The sequence below is a fragment of the Pyrus communis genome, chromosome 15 (genome assembly GCF_963583255.1).
Source record: "Pyrus communis chromosome 15, drPyrComm1.1, whole genome shotgun sequence".
Lineage (NCBI taxonomy): Eukaryota > Viridiplantae > Streptophyta > Magnoliopsida > Rosales > Rosaceae > Pyrus > Pyrus communis.
Window position 1 is genome coordinate 5,327,645 of NC_084817.1, and position 20,660 is coordinate 5,348,304.

The 20,660-nt window shown below is 37.5% G+C and overlaps 1 protein-coding gene across 1 annotated transcript; it reads right to left on the bottom strand.

The window, feature by feature from the left end:
* Nucleotides 1-11,662: 11,662 nt before the first annotated feature.
* On the bottom strand, nt 11,663-13,550 carry LOC137716909 (transcription factor RSL2-like). The gene is made up of 4 exons (XM_068456261.1): nt 12,945-13,550; nt 12,599-12,847; nt 12,369-12,500; nt 11,663-11,758 (listed from the first exon to the last, which is right to left on the bottom strand). The coding sequence occupies exons 1-4, from the start codon at nt 13,548-13,550 to the stop codon at nt 11,663-11,665; spliced, it is 1,083 nt and encodes a 360-aa protein (XP_068312362.1).
* Between the last annotated feature and the right edge of the window lie 7,110 nt (nt 13,551-20,660).

Here is a 20,660-nt window from a genome sequence, read left to right on the forward strand (position 1 = left end):
ACACCCGGGGAGTTCGTTTGGCCACTTTCCCTTCTTGTCGGAGAGGGATTTCTTGAGGCAGTTGAGAATCATCCTGTTGGATGCTTCGGCCTACTTATTGCCTTGAGGATATCTAGGCATGGACATATGCTGCTTGATGCCATATTTTTAGAAGAACTTCGCCAATTCTTTGCCTACGAATTACAAGCCATTGTCAATGACAATGGATTGAGGGATGCCAAATCGGTAAATGATGTTCCTCTATATGAAGCGCTCTATGTCTGCCTGAGTCGTGGTTGTCATAGGCTCCGCTTCTACTTATTTGGTAAAGTAATCAGTTACCACGATCATCATGCCTCTGCCTCTAGTAGCAGGCGGCATTGGCCCTACCATGTTGATTGCCAACTGCATGAACGGTTAAGGACTCGTCTGTGGGTGTAGTTCGCTGACAGGCAGTATGGGTACCGGCTTGTAGCGTTGGCAGCAGTCGTACTTTTGTGCTAATTCTTTAGCATCTTGATGCATGGTAGGTCAGTAATAGCCTACATTAAAAGCTTCATGTGCTAAGGATCGGCCTCCAGAGTGATTTCCACAAACGCTTTCGTGGATTGAGCTTAGAACCTTTAGGTCATCGGGAGGCCCTAAGTAACGAAGATGTGGTCCAGTGTAGGATCTTCTGACTAGAATGCCGTTCCATATATAGTAGCATACTGCCTTTATTTGGAGCTTTCTAGACTCTAACTTTTTCGTGGGGAGTGTATCATTGACCAGGTAGTCTATAATAGAACTTTGCCAGTTAAGAGTTATACTAACCTGTGACACTTCGGCTGCCAGCTCCGCCTCTATGCTTGGCTTGTATAGTTAGTCCACCAGAATAGAGTGTTTGAGTTGGTGATCGAGGACGGAGCCTAGGCCGGCTAGTGCATCTGCATGGGCATTGTCTGCCCGCGGAACTTGAGTGAGGGTGTAAGTCTGAAATGCCTAAAGTTGCTTGCGTACCTTCTCTAGGTAATACACCATTTTTGGATGTTTTGCCATGTGACTTGTGAGCTTTTTCACCCCCAAGTCTCTTGCCATTTGAAGGCCTGCTATCAGGGCTTCGTACTCCACTTTGTTGTTGGATGCTTTGAAGCTTGGAGTGATCACCTGCTCAAGCATCGAACCGTCTAGGGTGACAAGGACCACGTCTACTCCTGAGCCTTTGTTGTTGGATGCGTCGTCGACATGCAAATGCCATAAGTTTACATTAGGTGGAGTAGGCGACGCTAAAGTGTGCTCGGCTACCTCCAGGGCGTTGTTGGGCCGCTCTGTTATGTTGCCTAGGCTATGCGTGAATTCTGCTAAGGTTTGAGCCTTTATCGCCGTGTAGGGTCAGAAAACTAAATCGTATTGGCCAAGTTCCAACACTCATTTCATCACTCGTTGAAAATTATCCAAACCATGTAAGATTGATAGTAGAAGATATTGAGTCATGAAGTATGGTCTGAGCTTCTGAGCCGCAACAACTAGCGCCAAAATTAATGTTTCAATCTTGAAATATATAATTTCCTCATCGAGAAGAGCTTTAGAAGTGTAGAATACTGACAACTGGGCCCTCAGCTCTTCTCATATGAGGACAGAGCTCACTACTACTTCTGAGATTGCCAAGTAGATGTATAAGTCCTCATCTGCTTCCGACTTGGATAATAAGAGATGTGATGTGAGATACTTCTTCAAGTCTTGGAAAGCTCTTTCACATTCATCATCCCATTTGTCTCATTGTGCCCTCTTGAATGCCTTGAAAAAGGGTTTACATCGATCGGTGGATCACGAGAGAAAACGATTGAGAGCGACTGCTTGTCCGGTCAAGCTTTGAATCTCCTTCAAGGTAGATGGAGATTTTATCTCTAATATCATTCTGATTTGCTTGAGATGTGCTTCTATTCCTCGTTGGGTTACTAGGTACCTTAAGAATCTGCCTGAAGATACTCCAAATGTGCATTTGGCAAGATTGATTTTCATCTTGTACTTTCTAAGGATGTCGAAAGTTTTCGCCAAATTACCGATGTGATTTGATCGCTGTTTGCCCTTCACCATGATGTTGTCGATATAGACCTCTATGGTTACTCAAATTTTCTTTTTGAACATTATGTTTACTAATCTTTGGTAACTGGACCTTACGTTCTTGAGGTCAAAGGGCATGACCTTGTAGCAGTAGGTGCCTTGCTCGATCACAAACACAATATTTTTCTTGTCGGGCTCGTACATGGCTATTTGGTTGTAGTCAGAGTAGGCGTCCAAGAAACTGAGCAGCTGGTTCCCAGAAGTCGAATCTACTAATTGATCGATTTGGGGAAGTAGATAAGGATCATTTGGGCATGCTTTGTTAAGGTTGATGTAGTCTACGCAAACTCTCCACTTGCCATTCTCTTTTTTCTTCACCAGCACGACGTTGGCAAGCCATGCTGAGTACGCTACCTCTTCTATGAATCCGGCCTCTAGTAGCTTGTCAATTTTCGCTTCGATGATTACCACTCGCTCGGGTGCAAAATGTCTTATCTTTTGGATCACCGATTTGGCAGCGGGGATCGACGTGCAGCTTGTGGTAAGCTAGCTTGGGGTTGATGTCGGGTACGTCGGAAGGTGACCACGTAAAGACGTCACGATTTTCCTTAAGGACTTCATTCTCTACTAGATTCAATCTTTCAGACGTAAGCCAATTCTAACTGTCTTTTTTGGCTGCTGGGTTTCCATTCTATCTCATATGCTGTCGCATTGGTTTGGACACCATCTTCTTGATCCGCTTGCTATAATTGTTATTGAGTAGCTTCGTCATCCTTTCAGACCTTGGTAGCCTCTATGGGGGTAAATATCTTCTTCTTTGATTTCTTCAATACTTGTCATCGAGATATGGCCTGGTCAGACTTGATTTCTCTGACTCCTCATCCCAGGATGCGGAATCAGATTTTTTGATACTTGACGGAAGTGATGACATCCAGCTTTATTAGCCAAGGTATTTCTAGAATCCTATTGTAAGGAGACAGGTTGGTTACTATTGTGAACGTCTGCTTTGAGACAACTAATGGTGTTTTCACATCAAGTGTGATGTGACCAATGACAGTCGAGATATGTCCGTTGAATCGGGTGAGTACCTCCGCTCAACGTATGATTGTGCTTTCCATGCGCATCTTCTGAATGAATGAGAGTTGAAGTAGGTTGACTGCATTTCCATTGTCAACCATCATTATGTCGACTATGGCATATGTTAGTTGGACAGATACCACCAACGTGTCGTCGTGCGCAAAGTCGACACCTTCGGCAGCTTGCTCGGTGAATCCAAAAATAGGTCCAGGTTGGGTATCGACTACTTGGACTTACGAGACTAGTAGAGCCTGCTGGATCTTCCGCTTCCTTGAATTGTTGGTAGCCCCCAAGTGTTCAGATTTGGCGAAGATGTCGTTAATCCGAATCGTCTTGTTGGGCGGTTCTTCGTCAGCATCTGCATTCCTTCTAGGCTGCGCAGTTGGCTTGTCCAAGTACCTGTCGACTTTGCCTTCTTTCATGAGCTTCTCTAGGTAGTTCTTCCAAGTGTAGCAATCGTCAGTTGTGTGATCAGAACCTTGGTGGAATACGCAGTACTTGGTGTGATCTAACTTGGAAGTATCTCCATTTGATTGTTTCGGCAACTTAAACCATGGCTCGTTCTTGATGTCACGAATGATTTGGTGGATCGAGATTGAGAACTTAGAGTAGTTCTTGATAGTCGGGCCTTCTTTGGTCATAGTTCAATCCCCACGCTTGGCCTCCTACCTACTTTTGTTATACTGTTTCCCTACCTTCTTCTTTTGAACCACTGCTGACTCTTTTCGAGGCTGCTCGGGCGCATTGTCTACTCGCTAAGCCTCGTCCCAAAGTGCGTGTTTCTCTGCCAGAGCGAAAGAGTCTGCCAGGGTTAAATTCATGATCAATTCTCCAAACAGTGAGTGGTCTATTAGGAGTTTTTTTTGGAAGGCTGTGTTTGCTATTAAGTCGCTGTATCCGACTATCTTCGCCTTGTCTGCTTTGAACCTCTTCACGAGTCACGAAGCCACTTATTTGAGATCTTCTTTACGTTAAACAAGTGGTCGGACTTTTCTTAATTGAGCGGTAGGACGAGTATTCTTTGGTGAAAACCAAGGAAAGATCATCAAAACTCCAGATAGATCATGGGGGTAGGGTGTGGAACCAATCTTGCGCATCGTCTTGTAAAGTGGTGGTGAATATCTTGCACATAAGAGCATCATTGTTCCGATAAAGGACCATCGTGCTTTGGTAATGCTTCAAGTGCCTTTCCGGATTTCCATCTCCTTTGAAAAATGTGAAATATAGTATGCTAAACTTACGTGTTCCGTCGAAATGCTTAGTTGGCGACTTCGTTACTTTGGAAATCACGCAATCGCTCGTTTAAGAACCTCTCTACCTCTTTCCGAATCTGCCTTTGTTGGGGTAATGAAGTTATCGGCTGCCCCCGGTCTTGACATGCTAGTCTGGCTACTATTCAATGTGTTCAGCTCGTATACACTGCGACTGCGGTGCATATGGTTTGTTCCTAGCAGGCGAGGGAATCCCTCGTAGGTTGCCGATTGAACTTGAGTCAGATTGAGTTACTGCTCTTCTCCGTCCGTTGTGTTGTCTACTCCGTTGTGAGGTAGAAGATACTTCTTGCGGGCTTAGCCACAAATGAACACTTCGCCTTGAAGGTTGCTCACGTTGATTATAGGAATATGGCCCCAATCATGAATGTATACTCGTCTGTGGGCCTAGTCGAGGGTGCACGCTTATCCGCAAGCTAACACGAGAGTATATGCTATCTCAAGGGCCCAGTCGGGAGTGTACACTGCCCAAACACTTGGTTGGTGGCTGGTCGAGTGGCTGCTTGTTGGGACGCCACTGGAGAGGTTCTTCATCTGCCCTTGTCTTACTTCGGGACACCTCGTATGGGGCACGTTGCATCTCGGTGCGTTACAAGAACTGATTCACCAAGGTCGTTTGCTGTGCGAGGGTACTTGTCAACTCTATGACTTGTCAAGACAAGTGTTGTTCTCCATTTGGGTTGAAAGCGCTTGGAAGGAATACGTCTGCTTAAGCAGTGGAAGTGTGGTAGACTCTGAGCATGAGATTTAAGTTGGGGAATGTCAAATCTGTGGAGAAATAAGGTGAAAATGCCCCCAGTTCAATTGTCGATCCAGAAATTTGGAGCTGGGATGGTTGAACTAGTCTTTGACTGATTTGGGTTGCTTAGAAGGCCACGAGAGTGGGTTGGGCCACGAGAGTGGGCTACTCGGCGTGCAGCGTATGTGGGTACGAGGCTAGGGCTCGGCTCGACAACATGTTAGCCTTGTGTTGGGCTTGAGTGGTTCGGGTTGGCTCGCCTTGAGCTTAGGCCCGTGTGGGCTTAAATGGCACGGCTTGGGCCGTGGTTGTGGCACTGTGGACCTTGCCAAGGGTGGCTACCATGGTGGCCATCATGGTGGTTGCCATGGTGAAGCCCCGTGGGGGTGGTGTCGCTCAAGTCATCGTCATGTTGAGTCTTGTGGATCACCATGGTCCTATTTCTTGAACATTGGAATTTCCATTTGTCGAGGCTTCTGAATCTCTTATCATTATACTTCTCTTTTATGTTTTATCTAAGAATTTTTATAAATGAAAATTCCAAGAATAACAACATACAAAAAATCTACAAATGAACAAGAAAACGAAAAACCTTGAATGTGAGAATCTTTTACGAGTGTGTGACTCAAACTCTCGATGAAAGCACCAATTTGTGGATGCAAATTTCCGCTTTCTTCTTCTTGGACAAAATTGCACCTACAAAACAATTAACACCTTAGGTCAAGGCCAAGAGCCTCATGAACCCACGATGAATTTTGGGGGGGGGGGGGGGGGGGGGGCTTTGGCCGAAGAACCTCCGATGCCAAAGTTAGAATTTGAGGGAAAAGTGTTTAGAGAAATTGGGGAATTTTGCAAGAGAGTTAGGATTAGGTTTTTGAAGAAATGAGCTGGTATTTATACGGGTGTGGCCGGCCCCTTTTGGAGAGATAAGAACCGGCCACATTTGGTGGTTTTTGGGTGTAATTGCAAGATATTATGTCAAAATAATATCTTACAATCAATTAGAAAATTAATTAATTAATTAATTAGGAAATTAAGCAATTAATTTAGGTAATTAATCCTATTTTGAATAAATAATTTGAAGGTTACCTTGTGGGGAGGATTTGATGAGGATTGATGAAATATGTTTTGAATAAATACCTATTTTGACCACTTTTGACATTTATTGAGTCGTGATTGTCTGCTGCTTGTGCGTAGGAGTTCATGTATGCCTCAAGGGTAATTTTATATTTTTCACCCAAGAATCCATGTGTTGTCTTCATATTTTTCTTGATTATTTTATGCTCCACATGGTAGAGATTTCAATAATAAATATATAAAATATATATATATATATATATGACTTGGCTGCGTTGTGCAGCATGTGTGTGTGCGCGCAGAAAGGGCAGCAACCTTCCAAAAGGTTCTGTTTTATTCAACCTTTTAGGGTTGTACATTTTTTGAATGGTTGCAAGTTTTGGTTAAAAGACATGATGCTTACTCAAATTATATGAATAGAATTAAAAGATATAATTAGTCAATATTTATTTTCTGAAAATTCTAAATAGAAAACATGTCTTTTGGATCAACACTTTTAAGAAGAGTTGTATATCTTCAACTAAAATGAAAGGACTCGATGAACGGGTGCCTTAATGCCTATAAATACTTATTGTGGCATAATGTTTCACACACAATTTCAGAAATTTGTTTCTACATTCCTTGCTCTCTTTTCTCTCCGTCACATTCATACAATTTCTTTCTAGTTATTTCTAAGGGAATACAATTTGGTTTTGCTAATCGAATATTCTATACTTTGTTGTATCCTGAAAGTGATTTGCCAATAACCCTTTAGCAAACTCATTCAAGTGGGGACAAATAACACTTTAAGGAAACAATTCAAGTCGTACCTCAAAGTCATCATTCGAATTATTCTCTATATTTCTACATTTACTCTAACACCACAATATACTACTAATTGATTAATGTACAATGAAATCTCAGCTTTCTTCTTTAAAATTATATATTCGAATATCAACATTCTGTGGTCAAGGGCAAACAAATTTCCATGGCCTTTAGCTCATGTGGGATAAAACAAAACGACAACTTCCTTCCATGTTGCCAGGGCCGAGAGCAGACAAATTTTCCATTGCCAATATTTATCAATGTACGTAATTAAATACAAGATGCAGCAATCGATCAAACGTGGTTTATTCTCTTTTTATTTGTATTAATCATTAATTTAATATTGATTAGAAATGGTAAACAATGGCGCACATACGAGGGCTAGCAAGAAAGCCTGCAGGCAGCTCAGCTGCTGAACGTGTTCAACATATATATGTTCTTCTAGATCTTTTTCAGAATCTGAGAGAGTCAGATCAAAGATTATGCTATTTTTAGAAGCTTAAATATTCAGATTAAAGATACAAAATTTTATTTTATGTGCACATTCTAGTTTATGTGATTAATTTCTATATTTGCCCACGTATTTATAAGGTAACCACCACGACTTCCTTATGTGTAATGATCTATACATCTGCTGAGGAATATTGAGAAGGGTTATATAAAACCAAGTTCTGTTTAAATAAGAACTACAAAGGGGGTCACCTTGTCGAATACCCCCTTTCTAGTTTCTGTTTGTGTTATGTGCGGAAGGTTTTTCGGCTCTTTTTTATGCTTGGGAGAAGCAGGGACGGATTAGAGTGGTCAAAGTGTGTAAGGGCGCTCCGGCTTAAATCATCTATTGTTTGCAGATGATAGTTTCATTTTCGCCCGGGGCACAATTCAGGAATGCCTACAGGTGAAACATTTGTTGAAAACAATGAAGATGTATCAGGACAAGCTATTAATTATGCGAAGAGTTGTGTAGCTTTCAGTGGAAACTTGACCGAGTATGATGGACAGTTGTTGGCAGATTGCTTGGGTATGCCGCGGGTAATATTCCATGATCGCTATCTTGGTCTACCAGTTCTTGTGGGAAAATTGAAGAAGAATATGTTCGCATACATTAAAGATCAATTGTGGAAAAATTGAATGGTTGGAAATGAAGCCTTCTGAGTAGCGCCAGGAAAGAGATATTGATAAAAACTGTAGCCCAAGCTATACCACTATACACCATGCAAACCTTCATGGTACCAAAAAACTTTTTGTGATGAGTTGAATCAAATGGTGGCACAATTTTGGTGGGGAAAGGAACAAGGGAAGCGACAGATACATTGAATTCGGTGGAAAATTTTATGTAAACTAAAGGGAGAGGGTGGTCTTGGCTTTAAGGATATCTATGCCTTTAATCTAGCTTTGTTGGCAAAGCAAGGGTGGTGGTTGATACATGAACAATCCTCTTTGGCATCCCAAATTTTTAAAGCCAAGTATTATCCATGAACTGATTTTCTTTCGGCACCGATGAAGACATATTCATCTTATGGTTGGAGAAGTATAGTGGAAGCCTGCAAAGTAATTAGGGCTGGAGCTCGATGGAAAGTGGGGGATGGTGCATCCATTAAAATATGAGGGGATAGTTGGCTACCGAGGAAAAGTTTCTTCAAAGTGCTCAGTCCTATACCCGTGGGGATGGGTCGGTCAGACACGGTGTCTAAGTTGATCTCACAAGAGGAGAGCGTTAGTTGGAATCTGGACATTATAAATGAGTTATTTTGGGAAGTGAAGCTCTCTTGATTCAAAGTATTCCCCTTAGTACACGGAAACCACCGGACCGGTTGATTTGGAATGCAGAGCCGAATGGGAAATTTACAACAAATGCGGACCGGTTGTTCATGGATGAGGTGCATGGTCAAGTAAGTAGTGGATCCTCAATTACCGTAGAAATTAATTTTCTATGAAAGGCCTTGTGGAAGGCTCAATTACCTGAGAAAGTGAAGATTTGTATTTGGAGGATTTGTTGGAATGCTTTACCAACCTGTGATAACCTAAGAAAAAAAGAAAATCACCATGGACGATGTGCACATGTTTTGTAATAGAGAAAATGAAACTTTGGTGCATTTGATGCGAAATTGTCCAAGAGCGGCGTCGGTGTGGTTGTCTTGTCCGTTGGGGCTATGGAGTCGGACGAACACAACAGAGCATATGATGGATTGGATAGGTAAACTTGCAGGTAAGTTGTCAAGAGATAGTTTCGATCTATTCCTTATTCTTCTTTGGAGTATGTGGAAAAGAAAAAAAAAAAAAAAAAAGAAAAAGAAAAAGGAACTCTTTTTTGTGGTAAGAAAAGGCACTCGAACCGACAGAACTAATTTGTCGGGCAATTAGTTGGATGAAAGAATTCCAAAATTGGCATGGGAAAAATATGAAAAACGCAGCTGTAAAGTTTCTCAAAAATGGACGAAGCTGGGAGAAGGATAGTACAAGTGTAATTTTGATGCGGCTTGGGATGAAAATAGAACTATTGGTGGCGTTGGGGTGGTGATTCGGAACGATATGGGTGATTTTGTGGTACCCTTGGCAAAGAGGCATGATGCTATTCTTTCCCCTCTGCTGGCCGAGACTGTGGCAACTAGGGATACGTTACTTGTGATGGCAACTCTTCAACAGGATGGTCAACATGATCACTCGCCATTTGGAAATATTCTAAATGATACTCGCTCGATGATTCAGGCATTGCCCAATGGAAAGTTGTTTTTAGTGGTAGGGAGACGAATAAAGTGACGTACATATTAGCACGAATGAGTCTGAGTTGTGATAATCCTATTCTTTGGTTTAAAGAACCTCTTGATGTAATTGTGAATCTTCTCTTTGAGGATAGTAATTCCTAATTTGTTTGGTGCTGGACACTCTTTTTCCTTTCGATCGGTTTGAAATTGCCGGCAAGGTTTTATCGAGGCCCATTGTATGCACCCTATCCCCATTGATTGTATGTATTTCTATTGTTAATGAATATCGTACATTTTCTCAAGACAAAAAACAAAAAAATTTAAGAACTAGGAATCAGCTGAGGCAAAAAGTACTATTATTCAAATTTAAAAAAAAATAAAAAATGATCTAGGGTTCTCCTTTCGGTTGAATATGTACAATATTATTAAGGGAACTTTAACGAAAAACTCCCGGTACTGTTCACTTTAATGAAAAATCATATTTTTACATTAAAAAGTCATTCCTAGTACTATTCACTTTACCCTTTATTTTATCCTTATCGTTAAAACTCAAAGTTTTCATGTCATTTTCATTAGTTTTCCTTATTAAGAACCCATATTACAAGTTGTTATTAAATATATATATATATATATATATATATATTATAAATTAATTATAATTAGGGAATGAATGATTTTGCATTCATTCTTTTTTGCTCTTCTTGTAGATAAGTTTCTCAAACTGTATTTCGTAATAAACAAAAAAGGTTTAAAATAAAAAACCAGTTCGTATAGAAAGCCCCCATTTCCAACAGTTGTTAGATGAGGGTTATTTTTGTCTGTAATTTGATCCTGAAATGGTTAAGTGCTTAAAAGCAACAGATTTCTGCTGTGTTGCAGAACTAGAGAATTATGTTAAGATCATTTAATCATTCATACGTAGCATCATAAGATGGTAATAAAGAGAATAACTAGTTCTGATTATAATTTTTAGACGGTGACAATTTATTAATCGTAAAGGGGGACAAATAAGTTCTCCAATAAAAGACACAAACATTATCCTTTTAGATTGTCACAGATCTAGCTACTTTTTTCATGTAGCTAAAGCTGAGGGAAGACAAACGTCGCTTGGCATTGATCCACATATATATACTTACATGCAAGATCAGAAATATATACCAAGTTTAAATTCCCATCTCATAAATATAGTGAAAGAGAAAAAACACAAATGCCTTGCTCTTTTCATCTTCTCACAGCAAATGATAACCCTAGATTTATTCTTTTTTGTAATTGATAACCCTAGATCGATTCTATTTTGAATTAATTAATTACATTATTTTCTTTATTAATCATTATCGTTGACTGTCAATACTAAACAATGTCGCACGAAGCTAGAAATCCATCTGCCAACTTCCAATGAACTGTGCACTTTCACATATGTTTTGGATCTTCATCATCAGCATCTGACATCAAAGATTCTATTCTCAATATTTATGCAAATTAGAACCATTAACGTGAAGATAGTTATTAAATATAATTTTATTGTGTATCCAAGGGGTCGCATGTCTTAACGTTCAGTACATCCGAGATTTTTCATTGTGCCACGAACATGGTTCGGTACATAAATTGTAATAATATAATATGTTGAAAACTTGATTAAATAACCAACTATATTATGATACTTAGTGTATCGGCTGTATTCTCGACACATTGAACAATTTTTCCACCCTATAATGCTGAGGATCAACTGAGTCCATACATGGTCATAAAAATCTGATCAGAGGATTTTCCTCGTGATCGAAACTGGAATTTATTTAACTTAAAAACCCCCATTACAAAGTTAGGGAATTAAATTAATTAGTATACATTCATTATGTTCATATATATATATATATATATATATATATATGTCGATAATAATTAACAACTAGAAAAAAAATGAAAAGGGAAAAAAAGAGGTAGAACAGCTTCCTGCTGCTGCTGCTGCTGTGTCATAAAAGTGGAGAGAGCTTTTGCAGGTCGAGAGCAATATCCATTCCATTATAAGCAATGGGAGCATACATCCACATATCATCTGAGCTTAAAAGCTGCAATATACAACAAGACAATTAATTAATAATCAAAGCCATATGACGAAGAAATTTTACAATTTAGTAAAAGAGTAACGTTCAAAAATAAAATCGGTTACAAAATTTTTAATAAGAACTATAACCTAAATAGATCATAAACTGCATGTAAACGATGAATTAGTAGTGTTTTATTGCCTGTCTAGTATCCTCATCTAGTTCTATTTTTAATTAACAGTTTGTCACTTGTTCTGTTTGTGCATGAGTAATGTTATTCTTACCATAATTTTATATCATATTTCTTTACCATTTTAGGTGGCAAATGAGTTGGACAAGCTGCATCATTTAATTTCAATTTTTTATTAAATAAAACACTTAAATAATCTTAGGTGATAGAAGAAGATTCCCCGTATACCACAATCATCATTTAATTAACAATCTTTTTATTAATTATTGATTAACATTTTGAAATTAAATGCTAATTAATTTAGATGATGCGGCTGTCCACATCAGATGGCACCTAAGGTGGTCTACAATTGTGGTACAAAAATATGGTAAGAATAACATTATTGGTTTGTGCATGCTTCCGTAGTTAAAACATAGAATTGTAACAGTATTTTTTAATTATTACCTTGATTTGGAGCTGCAAAAACTTGACATAGTGAACTGCCTCTTCAAGCATTGTGCTAATGTCAACCTTTGTTCCATTAGGGACAAGATGCTGTAGGGTTCTTAGTCTCTCATTGATTCTCTCTCTTCTTTTCTGCAAGATCCAATCAAAACTTGACTCGTAAGAAACTGTATAGGCATGTTTGGTAAACATTTCGTTTTTTACTTTTGAAGATATTGCGTATTACTTACCCTAGCATAGAGGCTCTGGGGATCAGTTGCAGACCCTCTATTGGCTCTGGTCTTCCCATTCAAGTTAAGGGTAGATGAAGCTTTGGGGTCTGAAGTTTCTCCTCCATTGATCTCCAGAGAACCATTATCACCCTCAGAGGTGCAAGAACTTGTGCTCTGCAGCCTCTCTTCTTCATCTTTGAATTTCACATCTGAATTACCCTTTTGCCCCTTCTTTGACCTTACATTATTTTTCTTACTTTTTTCTACCTGCAATGTGTGGAATTCACAGTTAGAAAACTGCTTCACAAATACTAGCCAAGAAACAAGTTTTTATCAAAAGTTTGAATTTTTAAATGATGCTTACATCTTTCGATAGACGAGGCTTCTTCTTCGGATTGCTGTCGGATGTGTCGTTGCTGGATTTTTCCGGCGCATCATGCACCCTTTTGAGCTGCAATTCCTTTTCAGGAACCGGAACAATAGCCGGCTGGCTATCACTGCCCGAATCCTCTTTGTTGCACTCACTTCCATGCATCACAATGTCGGAAAAAGCCGGGACGAAGGAGGCGAAACTCTTCCCATCACGATTCATATAAACATCCATGGATTCAGAGACATCAATATTACCCACTGGGAAATTGCAAGAATTACTAAAGTAGCAATTTTCCTGGTTCAAAATGGTAGTAAAAATGCCATGATTATGGTCACCATAGTTACAACTTTCTTGAGAAGAAAGATAGTCCACATTAGAGTTGGGACTCTCTGAAGAAGGATGGTGAAAAAAGGTTTCAGGTCCAGGAATATTGGGGTAAAAAGATTCTCGGGTTTCAAATCCCATTCCCTCATTGTGCTGGAAAGGGAATGAATTTCCCTGGGAAAGAAAATGTGGTGTGAACTCAACCTCTTCGGAAGTAAACAACCTGCTCAAGGATTCCCATTCCCCATCAGCAAAAACACCAACAGATTCCATTTCTTTTCGGGAGAAAAGGAGGATCCCAACAAAATCGATGAAACGAAAAAAGAAAGAAAGAGTAGTGGACTTCTGTATATTTTTTTTGCTCAAATGTTTGCACTGAGGACAAGCAAAGGAGTGGAAACACTTATATACTCAACCCTAGAGGGGGGCCGTCACAAGAGAATTTGACTTGCAATTGTAAAATGTAATTGTTAATTCCCAATTATTGTTGTTTGGATGGGGGGTTGGTGCTATCAGGAGTTCACTGTGGGCCCACAACCAGGCAAATTACAGCTCATGAGAAAGCCAAGTTCATGCAATGATGTGATTAAAATAAGAAGATGGTTCAATGGGATTAAACCACATAAGACCACGAGAAAAACTCAAAACTAGCGTCATTAGGAACAAAAAACCAGTCCAAAGCAATGATTTGTTTAATTATTAGGTTAAGGGTTCTCTAAACTAATATAAATCATACATGTACACTAAGGGGTGAGGGATTTAGATTAAGCTACATAATGAGTCAATCACAATAATTTGGTTTTGAACTCATCATCTGCCGGAGTTTAACTTAAGACCTCTCACTTATAAATAGAGAGTAATATCGTTAGATTGTAATACGAAGTGGCCACATCAAACAATTAGGCTATCCAGTTTAGAGTTCTCTAAACTGAATTAAGTTGTGAGAATGCTTAAGACTGAATTGAGAAAGTAATTAAGAACAGCATGCGTAAAATAATTAAACAATCAGAACGTGGATGGTGTCTTGCTGAACATTATAATACAATAGAAACCATTGGATTGGCGGAATAAATTAAGAAAAATATGGAGGCAGAGGACGGCCGATTTTGGAGAAGGACATCGTGGGAGCTGAGTCGGACATTCTCTAAAGCATTCAAAATCCCGACAAGGGAACCGCCGAACTCGTTCTTTGTCTTCACCTCGTAAACCCTAAAAAACTCACAGTACTGTATGTATATATCTAATCTACCGCGTCAAGTTAGCATTATACAATTAATCTGTGAAGTTAAATATCTGGTTACAACTCATTATCATCTCTTCCATATCTCTAAGTACTTCAAAAGTCAGCATGTGTTTTTGGCCTGCCATTTGATCTACTGCTTTATATTAGCTAGGTCTTATCATTGTTCAAAATTAGTGGTGGCTTCAGAAATTTTTCTTTACGAGAAAAGATATAAAACCCTAGGAATGAGTGGCAAGGATCGTAGGACCATATATGAGGGTTATTAGCCACACTGCCTCCAATGTGGATTTGCCAATGATCACAACCTTCAAGATTTTGAACTTGGTTGCATTGTTTAAGAGCTTAATCAATCCTTGTTAATGTTGGTGGAAATTGGAAGCAGAATGATTTATTATGGAAGTATTCTTTTACTAAACTGTCTGACACATAAAAATGCTCTCTTCTCACAATCACAGCTTTTGTTTTCTTAATAGAATGTATGGCAACATAAGCATTTTACTTTAGGAAACCATATATGAATCAAAACTATCGACGAAGTTAAGTCTTATCTGAATGTGTACACATGACCAAGTTTGCTACATAAACAAAAGATACGATAAAATTAGCATGATGTTGATTGGGAAATTATCAGAGAGGTAGCCAACAACATATATAATCCAGTATAACTCGATCTATAGATGCATGGTTCTTTTGTATGTAGACATAGAGTTTTACTTTCAAGATTCGATTAAGCAGACAAATGCAAAGCCTCTAGGGTTTGGGGAATGAACAGAGAGCTCGTACCCACCTGTCCCTCACTAAAACTTTTGTCCAGCTGCGAGTCTTGCGCTCGAGTTCTCAAGTCTCACGCGTCAGAAAGAGACCATTTTTCTGCATATATTATTTGAAACTACATATCTGTTGTTGGGCGAAAGTTCGATAAGGTCTTCGTTATTCTTTGGAAATTTGGCACCGGCCATTGCACGACCTTCGAAGAAACAAAAATAAAAACTTTATACCCTAACACATAAGCAAAGCAATTGTTTTGGGGAATAAAATCTACACACCCATATTTTGAAAACACCCCAAAAATCTGATTTTATTCCTTAATCAGAGATCAATAAAACTCTGTCTGGCCAATGCATTCTCCTCCTCCCACGATTTCAAGGGTTGGAAGTTTACCTTCTCTATCGCATTAATCCAAGGAATGACAACTATATTATCTTGTTATGTTTCATCAACTACCAAACTAAACCTAATTCATTCATGGTTTTTGTCCTAAGCTCAAGCCACGTGACCCTTGCATGCCAATGATTTCATTTTTTTGGGAGTGCATTTTAGCTCACCCTCTTAAGTGGTGGTAACGTTCACCATCCTATTTATCATTATTTAATGAGTTTAAATTTTAAGAGTTGTGTTGATCCACTGCACAAATCTCGAAATTTATACTCATCTAATAATCATAAATATGTAAGCAAAAATATTTCCCTTTTTTTGGTTTTTTCTCTTTTCATTTTATGAGAGAGAATGATAAAATTGTAAACTTGCATTAGGATTTACCTAAAAAACAGGCATAACCATTAAGCATCTTGGCTTGGTCATATACTTCTATCAACATATGTTTTTAGAACGGATTAGTGATTTCTACACACCCTTATTTTCTTCCTACACATCTATTCTATATCGATTTCTCGTAGTTGGATTGAATAAATAAAAGAATGTGTTGAAGAATAAATATGACGTTTCCTTTTGGAAAATATATAGTAGGACTTCAGTTAAATGAGAGGAAATTGTCATCTATCTTCAATTAAACACATAGGGACTTTAAAATAAAAAATCTGTAGTGAGTAAGATATTTCTTGTAGTGGCTAAAAAATGGTTTCACTATAATATTTATTCTGTATATTATATATGTACACATGATGTTCGTGATGAATATATTTGTGTTCATGATTGATACCATTTTAATGCCAACATGGGAACACCACGTTGCTGTTTGTGAGGAATTTGTGTTCATTATTTGACACCATTTTAATGGTACTTATTCACTTATTATAATTTGAGAGAACCATGCATCGTATCGCATCATGTTATTACTTAATATTTATCATATTTAATGTTACTTATTCACCTTTTATAATTTGAAAGAACAATCGTATCGCATCACTTGATGGTACTATACTATTACTTAGTATTTATCATATTTAATGTTACTTATTCACTTATTATAATGTGAGAGAACGATCGTATCGTATCACTAATATTAATGACACTTAATATTCATGATTGTTTACAACAAATTGCAATTTGATTCATTGATTCAACATCATGAACTGTCATTTGATGGTTTCTGATTTAATTAGGTCATTATTTGCATGCATAATCCTTCAATCGGTAATTGAAACTAGATTAGTCAAATTATTAAATTACAATGAAAATGGATCCTATGTCTCATATTTTTAGTTACCACTTAAATGTATTACTTATAAGTGTGCCAAATGTTGAAATGAGTAGACATGGTAGTCCAAAAGAAAAAGTTACTCGGATCAAAAGACAACCAAGTGTCCCAAACAATGAGCATCTAGTATCTACACACACCCAATCGACTTGAACATGTATGATATAACCAATTTTCTTCCAAGGTACGTACCACTAAGTGACTTAGAAAATTAACGATTACATTTTTGCATAAAAGGATCTAATTGATCTTTACAAACAGTTAGATCTTGCATAAATTAAATTCGTACTATCGAAATCTAATTAATCTTTACATAGTTAGATCTTGCATAAATTAAACTCGTACTATTGAATAATACGCATCATTGTAACCAAACCCTAATATTACTTGACTTTGAGCATCAAATTTCATTAACTCTTGGTTGGAGAAAAACATGACTTTGAGCATCAAATTTCATTAACTCTTGGTTGGAAAAATTTAAAGTATATAGACGTATAATGTTTAAGTAGCTTGTATTTTTAATTCCTCTAACCAGTTAATTAAGAACCACACGTCCATTGCACTTTTAGCTTGATAGAGAGTTAGAGACCTAAAACAACTAATGGAGACTTAAATTAGGAGTAAAGATGCACTAATCCTTCCAAACTAATCACAAGGATAAACTTTTTTTCATAAGGAAATAAAAAGATGCGTCAAAGCTGCACTAATCTTTTGTTTTTTGTTGCTTCGCCTTCGTATATAGCACATCAATTAAGTATCAAGGTTAACAGTTAGTTTGACAAAATGCAGAGTCACGGAGATTCTGGAAATATGAAATGTCAAACTAGCTTAGTCATCGGTAAAATGATAATACTTAGATACTGACTAGCCAGTAATCATTATAATATAGAACCTTTATGGTAGGAATGTAGTGGAGCTTACATCATATCGAATTTTAACAATCTAAATCATTTATTTTTCAAGTTGAACCTCATAGATCATCCTTCCAAAATATTAGCCAAATCAAAAATATTTGAGGCATCCAATTAAGTTGAAAGAAATTGACGAACACTATTTTCTACGAAACACTGAAATTTCATCGTGACAATTAAATAGGCAAATGGTTTCAGATTGAATTGAATTTTTGCAAAGATAATCTATTAATTGAGACTTATTTAATAAGATATTTGGATCATTGAAGTTCAATGTGGTGTCAGCACCACAACTAATCATTTTCCTTAAAGCTCTGCATTATACTATATTCACTTTGTGATGTGGCCACATTCACCTTTTTGCATAATAGAATGGTGATTAAGAAACCGATTAAGAAACCTGAGACCTCAACAGCAATTAATGGAGACTAAAACCCACCACATAACTTAATACATATATAATTAAGTTTACAAACACTATAAACACTTCGAAGTCAAAGACTATTCACTTTCTTATTTTGTGTTTTTTTTTTTTTTTTCTGGAACTTTCTCGCCATATTTAATTTGTACAATTGAGTAACAATAATAATCAACTCGTAATTAGTCATCAATCTTAACATACGCCTAATCATCTCCAATTTTTAATTTAACTTTAGGCCTAATTGGATAAATGGTCCTTGTGGTGACAAGGTAATCGGAAGATAGTCCTCATCGTCAAAAAAATTAGGATTTAAACCCTTGTGGTGTTAGTCTGTTAGCAAATTTAGTTCAAAAGTAATTTTTTTCGTTTAATGTCTGTTAATTAAAGTGTAAGTACGTACTTTAACTTGTGCACCTTCTTCTTCCTCGCCTCTCTAGTCTGTCTGTTACATACACTCTACGATTAGGCCTTAACTTTATACCAAAGTTGTCGTGCGTTTAAAAGAAAACAAGAAAATAAAATTCATGGTATTTTGTTTTCTTTCTGAAAAGGCAATTTGGCTGCTGCAAAATGCTTTGATTGGTTTGAGGAGCCCCTAATATTATTCAAAATCTCTTAGATCGATGGTAATTGTAATAGTTGAGGCGTGTGTGGTATTCTTTTTCTTTCATCAAGCTTTTTTCGTTATTATTAACTTAGGAAAAGTTTTAATGAGGCCAATCTTTTTCTTTCATCGAACATTTTCTCGTCTCGGATAAAGTTTAATGTCGTCACCTCTTTTGTATATGTGAGGTTGTTGTTGTTTATATTAGTGACCATTTTTAAGTTGGGCTAACAATACTCTCAAACCTTTGAATATATTTTTTTCTCTTTTCTTTGGGAAGTTTCAAGCATTTTCTTTTGTTTCATGGAAAGCTAAAAATAATTTCATTTGGTTTCTGTAATTGAATTTTAAGAGAACAATGAAAGACCAGTTCCAACTTCTAGATGAGTAGCAAAAAGATAAAAATAAACTTCTAGGTCGGACATAATGTACGAAAAACAATATTTTTTAATAGTTATAGATGGGCACAAGAAAGAGAATCTTTACTAGAGAATGAAGTGGAACAAAATCAATTTATATTAGTTTTTTTTTTTTTTTTTTGATATTTTGTTGCGTGTATAATGATACAAACTCACCTCGTAATTGTAAACACCATGATTCCTACCCTTTTCATTTCATTGGTCTCACTTGTGGTCACGTCGTTGCCTATAATGATTGTCAAAAGAGGAGCTGATGTTTACTTCAAGAAAAGCAGCATTCACTTATGCCAATCCAGTTGGTCGAGATTGATGATTTTTCATCAAAAGCTCATTGTTGTGCTCAGCCACAAGGAGTACTAAGATCAATTGATTGTACTTTATAAAACCACGCTCTCTTATTGCTATTGCATGAGCACATTAATGGCATAAAAATATTGAATGTCTTTCCAGCATGTATACTTCAGTAACATTCTCCCCACAAAGATTTATTTGGGAGTCGATCCTAAACATTGCAAAATTATACTGAGCAGCTAACTTAAAATCCTTGATTCGTAGGTATGTCCAGTCATAACAAGCTTTTGGGAGAATCACCACCTTCTAGTGATTATATCTATTTGTCAAGGCATTCTAGAGAGCCAGTGGGTCATCAACCGTTAGGTATTTTCAATCCTTCATGGATGTGGTGACGAATGATCATGGCTTTGTCAAGGCATTCTCCCCACAAAGATTTATTTGGGAGTTGATCCTAAACATTGTAAAATTATACTGAGCGGCTAACTTAAAATCCTTGATTCGTAGGTATGTCTAGTCATAACAAGCTCTTGGGAGAATCACCACCTTCTAGTGATTATATCTATTTGTCAAGGCATTCTAGAGAGCCAGTGGGTCCTCAACCGTTAGGTATTTTCAATCCTTCATGGATGTGGTGACGAATGATCATGGCTTTCGCCCAACCTTGGGAGGATGTAGTGCTTCCTTCCTTGATAGTGTCCCAAGATTGTATGCCTCAAGATGGATCTAGGCATCTACAATCCAGGTAAGGTAGTTCTTTTCAATGATGTCAAGGGCAACAAAATCAAACTTTGCAAGTTCACCATTTTTTTTTCTAAAAAAAAAATAAAAATAAAAAATAAAAAGGAGATATGCAAGAACTTGCAGTAATTTGGATTCCGGGGAGCGTAATGTTTTTTTTTTTTTTTTTTTTTTTTTTTTTTTTAACTTCTGGTTCTTACAAAATTTTCATATTTGATCTTCAAGTGAAAATGACAAGCACTCGAAACTTCGCGCTCAAGGTTTACTTAACTAAGAGATAAATTAAAAATGTTAGGTAGCTAATGAACAAGAAGGG